We start from the raw sequence: 13361 nt of genomic DNA on the forward strand, positions 1-13361 counted from the left end.
AAATACAAAAGTGTCACAACACACTATTACTGAAAAATTGCTTACTTTTTCACTTTTACCATATAATTATAAAATAAATCAATTGGAATATAAATATTGTACTTACATTTCAGTGTTTAGTATATAGAGCACTACAAACAAGTCATTGTATGAAATTTTAGTTTATACTGACTTTGCTAGTGCTTTTTATGTACCCTATTGTAAAACTAGGCAAATATCTAGATGAGTTGATGTACCCCCTGGAAGACCTCTGTGTACCCCTGGTTGAGAACCATTGGTTTATACCACTTGGTGAATTGGAACAGTGGGTCCCCCTCTGTGAACCAGATAATGCTACTGTTAGTAAAAATAAGCAGTCATAGCCTGTTCCACAAGTAGTCCCACTGATTTAAGTGAGGCTAATTATGGTGTAAGATACTAGTTGGAGTCAACTAAGAGTATCGCAAATTGGTTTTATGGGGCAAACAAAAATGAGCTCTTTTTAATTCCCCACCCCCAATGTGTTACTGGAAAAAGTTAAATAAAGTTACAAACAAATGTAACATTTCCCCACTCCAAACTTCACATTGGAAGTCACACCTCTCTGTTGTATAACACAGCCTCTGAGCACTGAAGTATCTATGTGAACTGCTGCTAAGTCTCCCCCTGATAAGGTGATGAGTGTGGCCTGGGTCCCTTGATCCTGCTGCTGCTGCTGGAGGCGGTGGCTGCTGGGGTAGCACAGCTGTTACAGCGCAGCACTGGTCCCTCCTCCCAGCTGCGGCTGCCTCATCTCCCCCCCACCCAGCCCGTCCCTCCCCTCCGCCGCTCCCGACGCTGCTGCTGCTGCCGCCGCGGCCACCTCCTCCTCCCCACCCCCTCTCTCTCTCTCCATCTCTCTGTCCCGTTCCCCCTTTCCCCCGCCTCTCTCCGCCCTGCCGCCGGCGGCCCTGGCAGAGCAGGCACTGCAGGGGGATCTCAATGTAACACCATGACAGGCATCGCCGCCGCCTCCTTCTTCTCCAATACCTGCAGGTTCGGGGGCTGCGGGCTCCACTTCCCAAGCCTGGCTGAGCTCATCGAGCACATTGAGGACAACCACATCGGTGAGTGGCCGGGAGCGGGACCCCCCGCAGCGCTGGGGCGCGGGGTGCATGTGCAAGGGGCGTGGGGCTGCATGCCGGGCACGGGCAGGGCGGGGGGAGAAGGTGCCGGGGTGGCTGCACACTGGGCATGGGCGTGTTCGGGGGGGAGGGGGGAGGCGTGAGGTGCAGGAGGCGGCATGGCAAGGCGTGGGGAGGGGAGGCTGGGGCGGCTGCACACGGGGGCATGGGGCGGGAGGGGACGGGGGGGCCCACGCTGGGCGCCGCTGCAGCGGGGAGTTAGTTTGCCTTGGCAGGAGGCAGTGCGGCGAGCCGGAGGCGGCGCGGGGAGGGGGGAAGAGGAGGACGGGCACGACACGCCGCCTGCTGCTTCCGCCCCGGCTCTGGCTGTCAGCGCTCCGGGGAGGGAGGGAGCGAGCGAGCCGCGGCAGCCATTCCGCTTCCTCCTCCTCCTCCTCGCTGCTGCTGCGTCCTGTCAGCGCTGTTGCTAGGTGTGGTGGGGAGGATCGGGCGCTGCCTGCCCGCTGCAGCCTGGCTGCCCCGAAGGCGCCTCTCCGGGGAGGAAGGGTGTCGGGGAGGCCGCCGGCTGGGTGGGCGTGGAGCAGGGCCCCGCCGGCGGGGGCGGAGGTTAAGCGGCGGCGGCGGCGGCTGAGGCAAGGGCGAGGTCTGCGTGCGGCTGGTGCCGCGCCTGGGGTCAGGAGACGCAGCCGGGGGAAGGAGGAAACCCCTCGGTGCAGCGCGGGGTGGGGATTCCTCGGCGCTCTGCTGCTGCCATTTGCGGGTGAGCCGCGGCCAGGCCTCTGAGCCGGGTCCCGCCGGTGGGGCGTGGGGCTGGGCGCTGCGCCTGTCTGGTCATCACCTGTAGGACAGCTCGCTCCCCCTCCCCCCTCGGGACAGCGTGTTGATCAGACAGGCGCTTTCAACAGGTCCCCTGCCTGGGATGCCACGGTCCCGAGTAATTCTCCGGGAAGATCCGCCCTGCGCTCGCTCCGACGGGAGTGGGGGCAGGGATTATGCCCAGCGCACTGTGCAGCAGGAGGTGGGGTGATGACTCGTCAGTCTGTTGCCTCCGGGAGGGTGCCCCTGGGTTTGTATCCGCACAGCACTTTGCAGTTACGTGCAGGTATGAATGTGTGAGGAATGACCCCGGATTTGCTATGCAAATTCAAAAGTTAACACTATGAAAAAGTTAAAAAAAAAAATCTTTCGGTTAATATGTGAGCCAAAGATAAAACATGAGGCCTATCTTCTGTACATGGAGTTTTCTTAGAATAAACTTTGTTAAAAAAAAAAAAAGTTTAGCAGATCCGCTACATTTTTTTTTAATTGCTGTCTAGAATGTAATACACTTGATGCATCACAAGGGGAAAAAAAAGGTGGGTGGGATTCTATGTTTTATTGGTTTCAGAGTAGCAGCCGTGTTAGTCTGTATTCGCAAAAAGAAAAGGAGTACTTGTGGCCCCTTAGAGACTAACAAATGTATTTGAGCATAAGCTTTCGTGAGCTACAGCTCACTTCATCGGATGCATCCGATGAAGTGAGCTGTAGCTCACGAAAGCTTATGCTCAAATAAATTGGTTAGTCTCTAAGGGGCCACAAGTACTCCTTTTCTTTTTATGTTTTATTGGGCCAACTTCTGTTGGTGAGAAATACAAGCTTTCATGCTTACACAGAACTTGAAAGTTTGTGTCTCTCACCAGCAAAAGTTGGTTGAATAAACGATACTACCTCACCCACCTTGTCTTGCTAATATCTTGGGACTGACACAGCTACAAATTACACTGTGTTATCAGACCTTATTTTTGTTGTCCCATTTAACAGGGGTGTTACAGTGACTTTTAGGCTACCCCTTCTGTGTAACTGCTTTGCTGTGTTTTATTAACAGAATGTAAATTAAGCTGTCAGAAATATAATTTTCTTCAAAGTAGAAACTTGACAGGTTAGTGAATCCTGATTCGTTTTAATCTGAAAGAGGACTAAATTATAAAGAAGGTGTAAATAATTAGATTTGCTATGATTCAGTAAAAAATAAGTAAGTAGCGTGCTACTATACAATGATGAAACACACATGCTGTTCCATTTTATGACTTCTTTAATAAGCAGGCCCAAACATTTGAAAAAAATAATTGAAATTTTGATGAAGTAATAAACTTTAAAATTAGACTTAAAATTGAGTGTCAAATACTGTATTAATACAGTGTTATAGGTGAGATTTACATTGCAAAACAGGAAATTCCAAGGTATGTTTTCCATAACCACACACTTTTACATATATGTGATAAAATCATATACAGCAGCCATTCTCTAACTTTCAGATTTAGCACGCCATATCTCGAACTGAAAAATACATAGTATACTCTTGTTATAATCTTAATCAGTGTTGTTATAATGGATTCTCATTTTGATACTATACTATAAACCAGTGATTCTCAACCTTTCCCCATATCACGAGCCATGTTACAACAGGAAAACGTTTTGGGACTTCTCTCCCAACTAGACATAAATAAAGGGAAGGTGGTCATGACAGTCCATTCCCGTTTGAATCTGTTTGCACTCCCAGGTTGGGAAGTCATACTATAAACGAAGCCACATACCACCTGATTGCGGCCTGTGGACCGTAATTAGAGAATCACTGATACACAGTTGTACAGAATATTTCATATGCATGAGGGGGAAGTTACATTAGGCTGAGTTACCTTAGGAAACTATACACTTAATTTCCTAATATTTGTGCATTTAAAATTAATATTACATTAATATATATATTTGTATGTAATGCTTTTATTTTCTCTAAAAGAAAATTGCAATGGATCAAAGATTAAGTACCCACACATACGTTCATATGAGCATGTGATATGACATTGCTTTGAGTACATTTATTTGAAGGTTCTTCCATATGGGATCACACAGACAAATAACCCAAATGTGTGGAAAACCGCTTATAGTGCTTGTGATTTTCAAACATCTATAACATTTATTCTGTATCAGTTTTATACAAATATGTCAAAAGTTTTTTTTTTTTCCTGATGGAAGCTGGTAGTCACTGCACGGGCTCAGAAGTCTGTCATGCTGAGTTTGGTGCAGATTGGATCTTAAGTGGATTTCCAATTTGATGTTTTAAAAATACGTCCTATTGAAGTTGTCAGTAAAATCAATTGGAAAAATTCTTACCTGGTAAAGAATTCTGAGTTAAATTCAACCTCAGTGTAAGTCACTGCAACTTCATTGAAGCCAGGGATTAGTTTGACTTTGTTATACCCTCAAGATATATGGATGCAACCCCCACTAAAGTCATTGGGAGTTACATGTGTTAAATTGAACACAGGTCACAGTTCTTTCAGACTAAGACCCTAAAAGCTCTTCCACATGAGTAAGACCCCAGTACTCTCATGGAGCAGCTTGAAAAAAATCCTGACAAAACTTCCTGAACTTTCCAAAACTCTGCAATTTTGTCATGAGAAATTTCACCTGAAAGGGAAATTTTTTGAAAGGTTATAAGCATCTGAAAATGGGGGCTTATGAGAATGTCTTCACGATGTGTGTGTTGTGAGCATAATACTATAATATTCTCTGTATATGTCAAAAGCATTCTCAGCACAATCAGGAAGGGATTAATTTTGGACATATAGAGTACATGGTAATATTTCTTTTAAGAATAAATGATGATTTTGAAGACTTCTTTTGTACTTTGTATAAGAATAAATACAATAGGATTAGATTTGATTGTATTATTAATTTTAAAAAATTAAATAAAATGTCCTGGGTAATAGGTATGCAAACAGTTAAGGTTTATTGTTAATTTAGACTTGGTCCTGCAATCTGTTTTGTGTGAATGGATCCTTACAACATGGAATCCCATTGGTCTGCCCATATGAGTCAGATTGGAACACTGGGGTCTTAAACATAATACACAATTCTGGTAGTGTATATTTTCATAGAGTTACAATGAATCTTGTGTAGTAGCAAAATAATTTATTTTAATTTGATCATTTTGCACTGTATGTGGAAGGGGGGAGCTACAAAATGTATTTTAATTCCTCAATACTAGTAAGATCAGTTTTTGCCACCATTATTCATAGAATAAGATACAACTTACTGTGATTAAGGATAGCAAAAACTGGCCTTTATATTTTGGCACCAAAATTCCCTTTTAATATTTATCATTTTCAAGTGCCAGTGGATGACATTTTTGAGAAATTCTGTAGTTGCTTTACTTACTTAGAAATACAAAATTCATGAATGCAAGTGTGACAGAATTTGATGTCTGTCAATAGATTTTTTTTTTTTTTTGGTAAAGCCTTAATGTTAACTTTATGTATTAATTGGTACCTACAGCAAGCAACTGCCATAAAAGATAGATGAAATAACTGGTGCAGATGAGCTGGGAGGATTGCCATCTCTTTCTGTGCTTGGCAGGTAAAGAATAATTAAACTCTTGTTTGGTGCCACAGACCCATCCCAATGCTACAGTCTGGTTTTATGACTGTATAGTGCAGCCTTCTGGGTTGGTTAGACTTACTCAAGAATAATTATCTCAGGCCTATCAAAGGGACCCCATTTGCAGTGGAACCAAATTCTGAAGGAACAACCCCTCCATTCCATAACAGTGTTAACTTATTCTGTCGCCATAACAGATAACCCTCATTCCCATCCTCTGCCTCCACACAAACACACGTACCTACAGTTCCTAGATGAAAATACTCATTAATGTAAAATTCATCAATGATTATTTTCTATGGTAATTATTTTCTAGGATTTTTTTATACCCTTGAGATGACCTGGCTCTACCCAGTCAGCTTTGGCTTCCATGATGTTGTCCAGACTCAGAGCCTCCTTCACCATATGTGTTCGAGGAAGCAGGGATGATGGAAGGTGCGGGGAAGGGAGGGTTGTAGCCTGCTTTGTGGGATCATCTCCCTGCCTCCTGGGGTTTGGCTGCTATGCAGGCAGTCCAGCTCACTAATCCACACATTTGACTTTCCTACTCCCTGGCTAGAAGCTGAACTTCAGCTGTGGCTCCCTGATCCATGGAATGGCACAGAGGGCATGGACTCTAATCCAATTAACTCCAGTTTTGGAGTGTGCAGGGAGTCAAGGGCAGCTACAGGTAGGTCCCAGCAGGGCAGGAAGACTGAAAATAAAATGTTTGGTGCTTGGCTTCAGCAGAATGGCAGATTCCACAGGAGACATGGTCGATACTGTGGTCCTATCCGATTGTATTAGCTTTGTGGAAGGTAGGAATATGTGGTAAGGGAACAGATACAATACTATATACAGTCTTTCATTTTGCAGAGCAGTCCTTAAATTCATTATGATTTTCTGATTCAGATTTAAATTTCATCTTCTGGTTTTCTCACAGTTGCTGAAGCCTACTGCGTAGGTCACATTACTGGCACTCTGTGATTTGATTCTTCATATTCTACTTCTTACTAGCACTTTTCAGTAGTTGAACTCCAGCCAGAAGAGCATGGCACACTAGCTCCCTGAAGGTTTAACAGTGCAAGTATCATGCTCTTTTGGTCTTGGGGTGCTCAAACAGAAATTCAGTTAGAATTCTTACTCATATTATTTATTGCATCAGTTTTCTTACCTTCATGGCTTCCGTTGGCCCGAGTTTACTATTTCTCCAGTGTGCAGATCAGGTTGGTGCTGATATCACACTGTGTGCTAAATTGATTACCTCTGTGGGAGGGTGGTGGGGGAGAGTAGTGAAGAATCAAGGCTGAGTACATTCTTCTCCTTTGTGAGGGTTGTATGATATAGTACTTAACTGAGATTCTGAAGCATCAAAAGGGAATCTTTCAGCCTTTCCTTGTACTAAGGCCACACAAAATAGACAACTTACAGTAACTGAATACAGGTTTCAGAGTAACAGCCGTGTTAGTCTGTATTCGCAAAAAGAAAAGGAGTACTTGTGGCACCTTAGAGACTAACCAATTTATTTGAGCATAAGCTTTCATGACCTACAGCATCCAATGCATCCGATGAAGTGAGCTGTAGCTCATGAAAGCTTATGCTCAAATAAATTGGTTAGTCTCTAAGGTGCCACAAGTACTCCTTTTCTTTCTAGTAACTGAATAATTCAGTATAACTTGCTCTAGAAAATACAACACGGTGTTGCTGCACGTCCTCCTGGTTAGCACCATATTCATATGGTGTCTTTCACTGTCAAGACTTAAAGCTGGAACTTTTTTTTTAATGGAAATTTTTACTCTGTTCCCAAACATTGGGATTGATAATGGAAAAGGGTAAGCTGTCACACTAAGTAGTGGAATTATTAGGAAAAAAAGAAACCCGCAAAAGAGAAATTGAGTGACATAATGAAGGCAGAAAAATTTGGGCACAATATTTTCAAAGTGATAGAGGAAAGCACAAATCAATCTGGATATTCTAATATGTAGCTCACCAAAGGAAAAGAAAGTATGTTAGTTCTGAAGTTCAACTGTGCTAATCATTTTTGTATCCTAATGCCTTCATTAATTTCAAGCCCTAATGAAACATTAAGGCAAAGGGGTCTATAATCAAGGACCAGAAAGCTGAGGTAAAAAAAAGGGGGGGGGGTGTCTGTGAAAAGAGAATTCCCATGACCTGCGTGCATAAAGCTTACTCAAAACTAGGACTTACAATGGTCAACTTGGGCTGTATGCTCACTTTGGTAGTAACAGGTGCTAGAAACAATAAATGTAGAGAAAGAGAAAAACTTAAGATATTGCATGGAAGAAGCTGTGGAGTACTCAGTAAAATGCAGATCTGAAGTGGGGACCACAGTGTATGAAAGAAGCAAGAATCTTTTCTGAGCCCCTGCAGTTTGGCACAAAGGCCACCTACCCTTGCCATTTGCTAATGGCCCCAGCGTGCTTAGATTTCCACAGACACATATATTGGTAATACCTGAATTCTGCTGATAGTACAGTATTGCTGTTCAGAACAGCATTAACTTAATATCAGATATGTGTAATGTAACACTTTTACCCCCCCCCCAGGGTAATGTACAGATTAGCATCTGGTGTTGTCATGACCAGTTTTTCATTTTTGGAGATTCCTCACACTTCTTGTGCATCAGCTGTGTGAAATCATTTTTGTATTGAAAGTTAGTATGGCAGCATCATATGTAGGATGTTTTGTGTAGTGTATAGAAATTAAAAGCAGGTTTTGTAGTTAGTTGCTACTTTTTCTGCCATGTAGCTTGCATGAACATATGGGCCTTTGTGTGCAATAAAACAACAATCAAACATACATACCTGTTATAAAAATATTAATAATTGTAGTTAGTCTCTTGATATAAAAGAACTAGGAAAACAACATCTCATACTTTTAATCGACAAAATAATTCTTAATAATGATGCTGGACAAAGACTAAAGATACATTTGTATTAAGTTTGCACCCTGTCCAGTATTTCCATAGCTGTAATCTTTGTCATTCTTATATCAATAATCAAAATCTTTGCATCTGGTGGTGTGGGAGATACAATTATCTCTAAAGGACCTAATCTTTAGCCTTTGAAGAGTGTGGGGAGGGGAGGCCCAGGCAAAGCTTTGTCTATGTTTTAAATAGTGATACTGACTTGTGATTCTGATCAGCAGGGGTGTAGCTGCTTCTGCAGATTTAGGGGATTTGCTCCTCAATCATAGTTGCTTTGTCAGAAAGTCTTTTGTTATCTAAGAGAGATCTTAAAAGAAAAACAACAATCCAACCTACTGAAAGTTATGTCAAAAGTACTGTCAGTGAATTAGTATGTTTAAAATAAACTAAATCACCTCTTTTCCTCAGCTTGGATGATCGCTCATTAGGTGAAGATTACTCTTTTTTGTTCTGTTACTGGGCATATACCTTATATCATAGTGGCTTATATTTCAGGAGAGCATTAAAAATTGTGTTGTGTTCAGGGTGTTGTGCCCTGAAAATGTATTTTTAAAATCTTATTTACATGCACTCAATAGTCTTAATCATCCAGGCCTACAGAGCCTTTGAAAGTCAATTCTGTGAATGATCGAGTGAAACTCACTGGGATGTAGGCTATCATGTGCTATCTTTCTAGTTTGAAAGAATGAAGCAAAACGAGAGAGTAAGCTCTTTGGGGGCAAGGGAACATCTTTTTAATATGGGTCAAATTTTCAAAAGCACCTATGTGATTTAAAAGTCTAACTCACATTGAAAGTCATTTCTGTGAATGATCGAGTGAAACTCACTGGGATGTAGGCTCCTAAGTCACTTACACTGTTGAAACTTTTACCCTCTGTGTGTGAAGAATGTCTAGCCCAAAGGGGCCCCCATAATGACTGGAGCACCTATCTGCAACTGCAACACAATTAATAAGGAATAGTAAATAGGGCTTATTCTCCTAATGTTTACAGTAGCATAACTCCATATACTTCAGTTGTGTTACTCCTGATTTATGCTGGTCTAACTATAGTCAGTGGACCTATGAATTTTACATTGGTGTGAGAGGAGAACTGGACCCCAAACATTTCTTCTGATTTGGTCAGTAAAATAAGGGAAGGCATATAGGAGGAACAAAGCAGATCCTGATGTTTGTTTTCAGCCTTAATTGCATGGTGCTTGTGATGGTATCTAGAGAATGGGAACATTCTTTATGTAGTGAGGAGGTAATTGTCCCTTATTATTCACTGAATTATCCTTCGGTCACTAAAGTGCTATTGGCTTATGACTGCAGTGACCTTTTTCAAAGTTAATAGACATAGAATGAAACCCCCTTGACATCTGTTTTAACCACCTTGATTTTTTTCCAACATATTGCATATTTATATTGGCAGTGATGAAAGAAGCCAATGGGAAAGACATTTTGATTATATGCAGTTCACAATCCAATAAAAATGGCACAGACAAATCCACTAATATTCATATTTTAGTTAGTTATTGTTTGTTATCAAATACAGATAAAGATATTTACCAGATTTCATTGCATGCTTTCAAGGGTTATTGTTTTAAAAATGCTATCACATCCAAACAAACTATGGCTTTCCAGGTCCACCTCTGATTCCCTTGAGTTTTATGTAGGATTTGACCTTACATTATCGTAAAATATAAATATTGTTACTGTCAGAAATTCATTCTACATCCATTCACGTGGAGGCTAATGGAGCTGTTTTATTTAAAGATGCAATGACATGATTTTTGTTGCTGTAACAAGTGTTCTCATATTGTGGATACCATTGATGGGATTTTTTCATGGCTTAATATTTGATCTATGTGTTTTACAGCAAAAGCAGATGAAAATAAACATTTGTAACATGTCGCAATGTCTGATTTTTTTTTTCTTTCGAGGATTTATGGATTTAAAGCCTGACCAGCCCCTTATAGAGTCAATAGGAATCTTTCAATTGATTCCAGTGGGATTTGGAATAGGCCCCAATTGAGCTAGGAAGGAATACTGTACTACAGTCTCTATTGACTGTTCATCGTTTACATACTGCATCCAAGTAAATCTGGAGGTTAGACAAGGGAATGTTTGATGTCATCTTCAGTTTAACTCAAAGGCTTCATGCCACATTGCACTAGCACAGAACATAGATAGATAATAGATAATCTGAAAAAATTTGCAATAGTGTGTTTCTCTTCCCTGGAAAAAACATAGAAAGGATCATGCCTACTAAACACAGAATGTGAGGATACTGTTAAAGGTAGGCTGTAACTCTTATGACAAATAATATAAAGATGGTCAGGCAGCTGCCCATAAGATTTCTTTTTCATCTTTCACTTCGTCTTTTCTTCATGGAATATAAAAAGAGGATCACCAGTTAAAAACAGTTCTGTTTTCTGAGAGTGAGAAGCTGATATGGATCTGATTGTGAAAGTCTTATCAGAGGTACCTAAGGATGTTATCTTAATCCACCTTTACCTCAACTCTGTAATCAATCTTATTTGTCATCCCTCTATACATGTATACACTAAAAAGCCAAGCAAGTGCTCAGAACCATTTTGTGTTACACTGTAGTGCATTTTTTTTTACAAAACAAATATGTGCATTGGATAGCTACCCACTTTGTTTATTTTACAGCTGTCCTGAAAAGGTTTGTGTTTCCCTGTTAAGATACTCTTGTGAAATATGGTGCTTAGCTTCTACAAACATTAGAATCTTAATTTTTTTTGTTTGGTTTTCTTCGTATGTATTAAAAATATAGTAAATAGATCATATGAGAGAGAAGAATCTGAGTAAGCAGCCTTTATATGAATTCTGCAGTACTTTATTTATTTATTTTTTATTTACTAATAGATCGGATGGAAATAAAGGGTACATCTGGTAAACCAGCCATATAAAATGAATCCTTGATCCTAAAAGGAGGTCTCTGAGCAGTTAAATGATGCATATTAGTTGTTTAGTTTTAATTATTCTATGTACAAAATATGATTATCTTGAATCTTCTGAAAAAGCTTGTTTTCTCAAAAAGCTAAAATTCATTGTACAGTAGAATGGAAAAATAATAGTTCTGATCCTTACACATGGTTTAATTAGTTCTTTGATATTAACTCTTTTAATAGTATGTACTCAGCATTCCCAGAATACCACTATTATCATGGTCCTTTTATTTGCTGCACAATGGAAGTAGAAATCTTGACCTAAGGCCATGCAGATGGTGCCCTAATGCTTGGTAGCTGATCATTCAGAGGCGCGTATACGCACTAAAATGCACCACTATGAGCATATTAATGTGGTGCTTGACTTGAACCAATGTGATTTAGTTTTGATTTTTGATGTAGTATTATATTGTTACCTGGGCTGACCAAAATTTAGAAGTTGATTATGCCTTTTAATATTCTCTCTGTGTCTTGGTATGATATTTGAGGAGGAACTAGAATTGCTGTGTTCCTGAGTAGAGTCTAGAAGGAATGAGAGAGAGAGTGTTCAGAGGCTTACTACAGAGGACTCATCACCTTGTTCTCTGGGCATAGATAGAAACAACATCACTTTCATAATTCAGAAATCAGAAAAAACAACCTTGAAAACAGAGTATTGTACTGCATACATATTTGATATCAGTGTGAGCACCTGAAGATTAACCTTGCTCCATTCTGTGATAGATAATGTACTTGGTGGCACCTGTAAACAAAAGGACTTTGTTTCCTGTGACTGGTAGTTTTATTACAGCCATTTCTTTCTGATATAATCCTTGCCTGGACTGTAGATTTGGATGATGCACCTTACATGAGTCTGCCTTTGAAAGACCATTTAGAAGCTTCACCTGGTGTAGAATTCAGATGTTCACCTAGTTGCTGGTGCTAGCTGCAGAGTGTGTATTACTAAAGGCTGCATTTGCTTTCATATGCGTGTCAAAGTATTGACATTAATCCTTAAAGATCTCTATGTCTTAAGTCTGGACTACTGGAGAAATTGCCTCTCCCACTATATGCTTACATGGAACAGAGGATGATATGGTAGTTATAAAAAACAGTTGTCAAGATCCAGAAGAGTGTGGGAGAAGCAAGATGATCTGGTGGCAAGCTGCTGTGATAAAGCCTGACACTTCTTTCCACTACCAGAAATGGAGGAGGGTAAAAGCAGGTGGAACTGTGGCAGGTGCGACAGAAGGGGCGAGAGAGGGTCTGTAGGATTCTTCTTTCTACTCTCACACCCATGGATATTTATCTGTCCAAAAGCAGGCCCCTGGGTTAGGAAGGTGGAGATAAGAGGCCAGTTGTTCAGTGGGAAAATGCTCCAATAAACTTTTTGCCTTCTACCCACTTTGGAGGGAACAGTTATAGCATGTCAGAAGAGCCTATGACTGCACAGGCTTCCAGGGAGGAGGGTAGATTCTAGGATCTGCACAGCTTCCCTCCAGGAGGAGGGCCTAGGGCTTGAGTCTAGTGTCGTCAAGAAGTTTCCTGCTTCGGGGAGGAGAGTGCATTATGTGGTTTCCTGTGTGTTCCCTTCTCCTTGTGAGCCTTTCCTTGTATCTGCCCACACTAGAGAATGCTGGCATTTCCAGGATCAGTTCAAGCACGTGGAACACTTTTTTGAAACATATGACGTCCATACACAATAGTGCTTCTGACAACGTTAGGACTGCTTCTGACTGTTGCAATTTCCCTAACTAGTTAATTCTGAATTAGTTCAATGCTAAAGTAGGTGGGAAGCATGGGCATTGTAGCTGTATCAGTTAGTCTTAGCGTTTTGTCCACCTTCAGCAACCGCGCTAGACAAGATTGCTCCTTTTTGGGGCAACCATCCAGATAGTCATTTTACCTGTATGTAATACCCTGCCTTCACTTCAGACAACTATAATGTACACCACCTCATCAGCATTCACTTCCGTGAGATT

General features: G+C 41.1%; 1 protein-coding gene across 2 annotated transcripts in view; it reads left to right on the top strand.

Annotated features, from left to right (window-relative positions):
• Nucleotides 1-860: 860 nt before the first annotated feature.
• JAZF1 (JAZF zinc finger 1) overlaps nucleotides 861-13361 on the top strand; it is a 284859-nt gene continuing 272358 nt past the window's right edge. The window contains exon 1 of one of the 2 annotated variants that reach the window (XM_074945734.1): nucleotides 861-1085. In XM_074945734.1, the coding sequence (XP_074801835.1) occupies nucleotides 971-1085 (115 nt within the window). In that variant the 5' untranslated portion in view covers nucleotides 861-970. The remainder of the gene's footprint in view (nucleotides 1086-13361) is intronic. The other variant, XM_074945736.1, reaches the window with a different exon arrangement.

The sequence above is a fragment of the Natator depressus genome, chromosome 2 (assembly GCF_965152275.1).
Source record: "Natator depressus isolate rNatDep1 chromosome 2, rNatDep2.hap1, whole genome shotgun sequence".
Taxonomy (NCBI): domain Eukaryota; kingdom Metazoa; phylum Chordata; order Testudines; family Cheloniidae; genus Natator; species Natator depressus.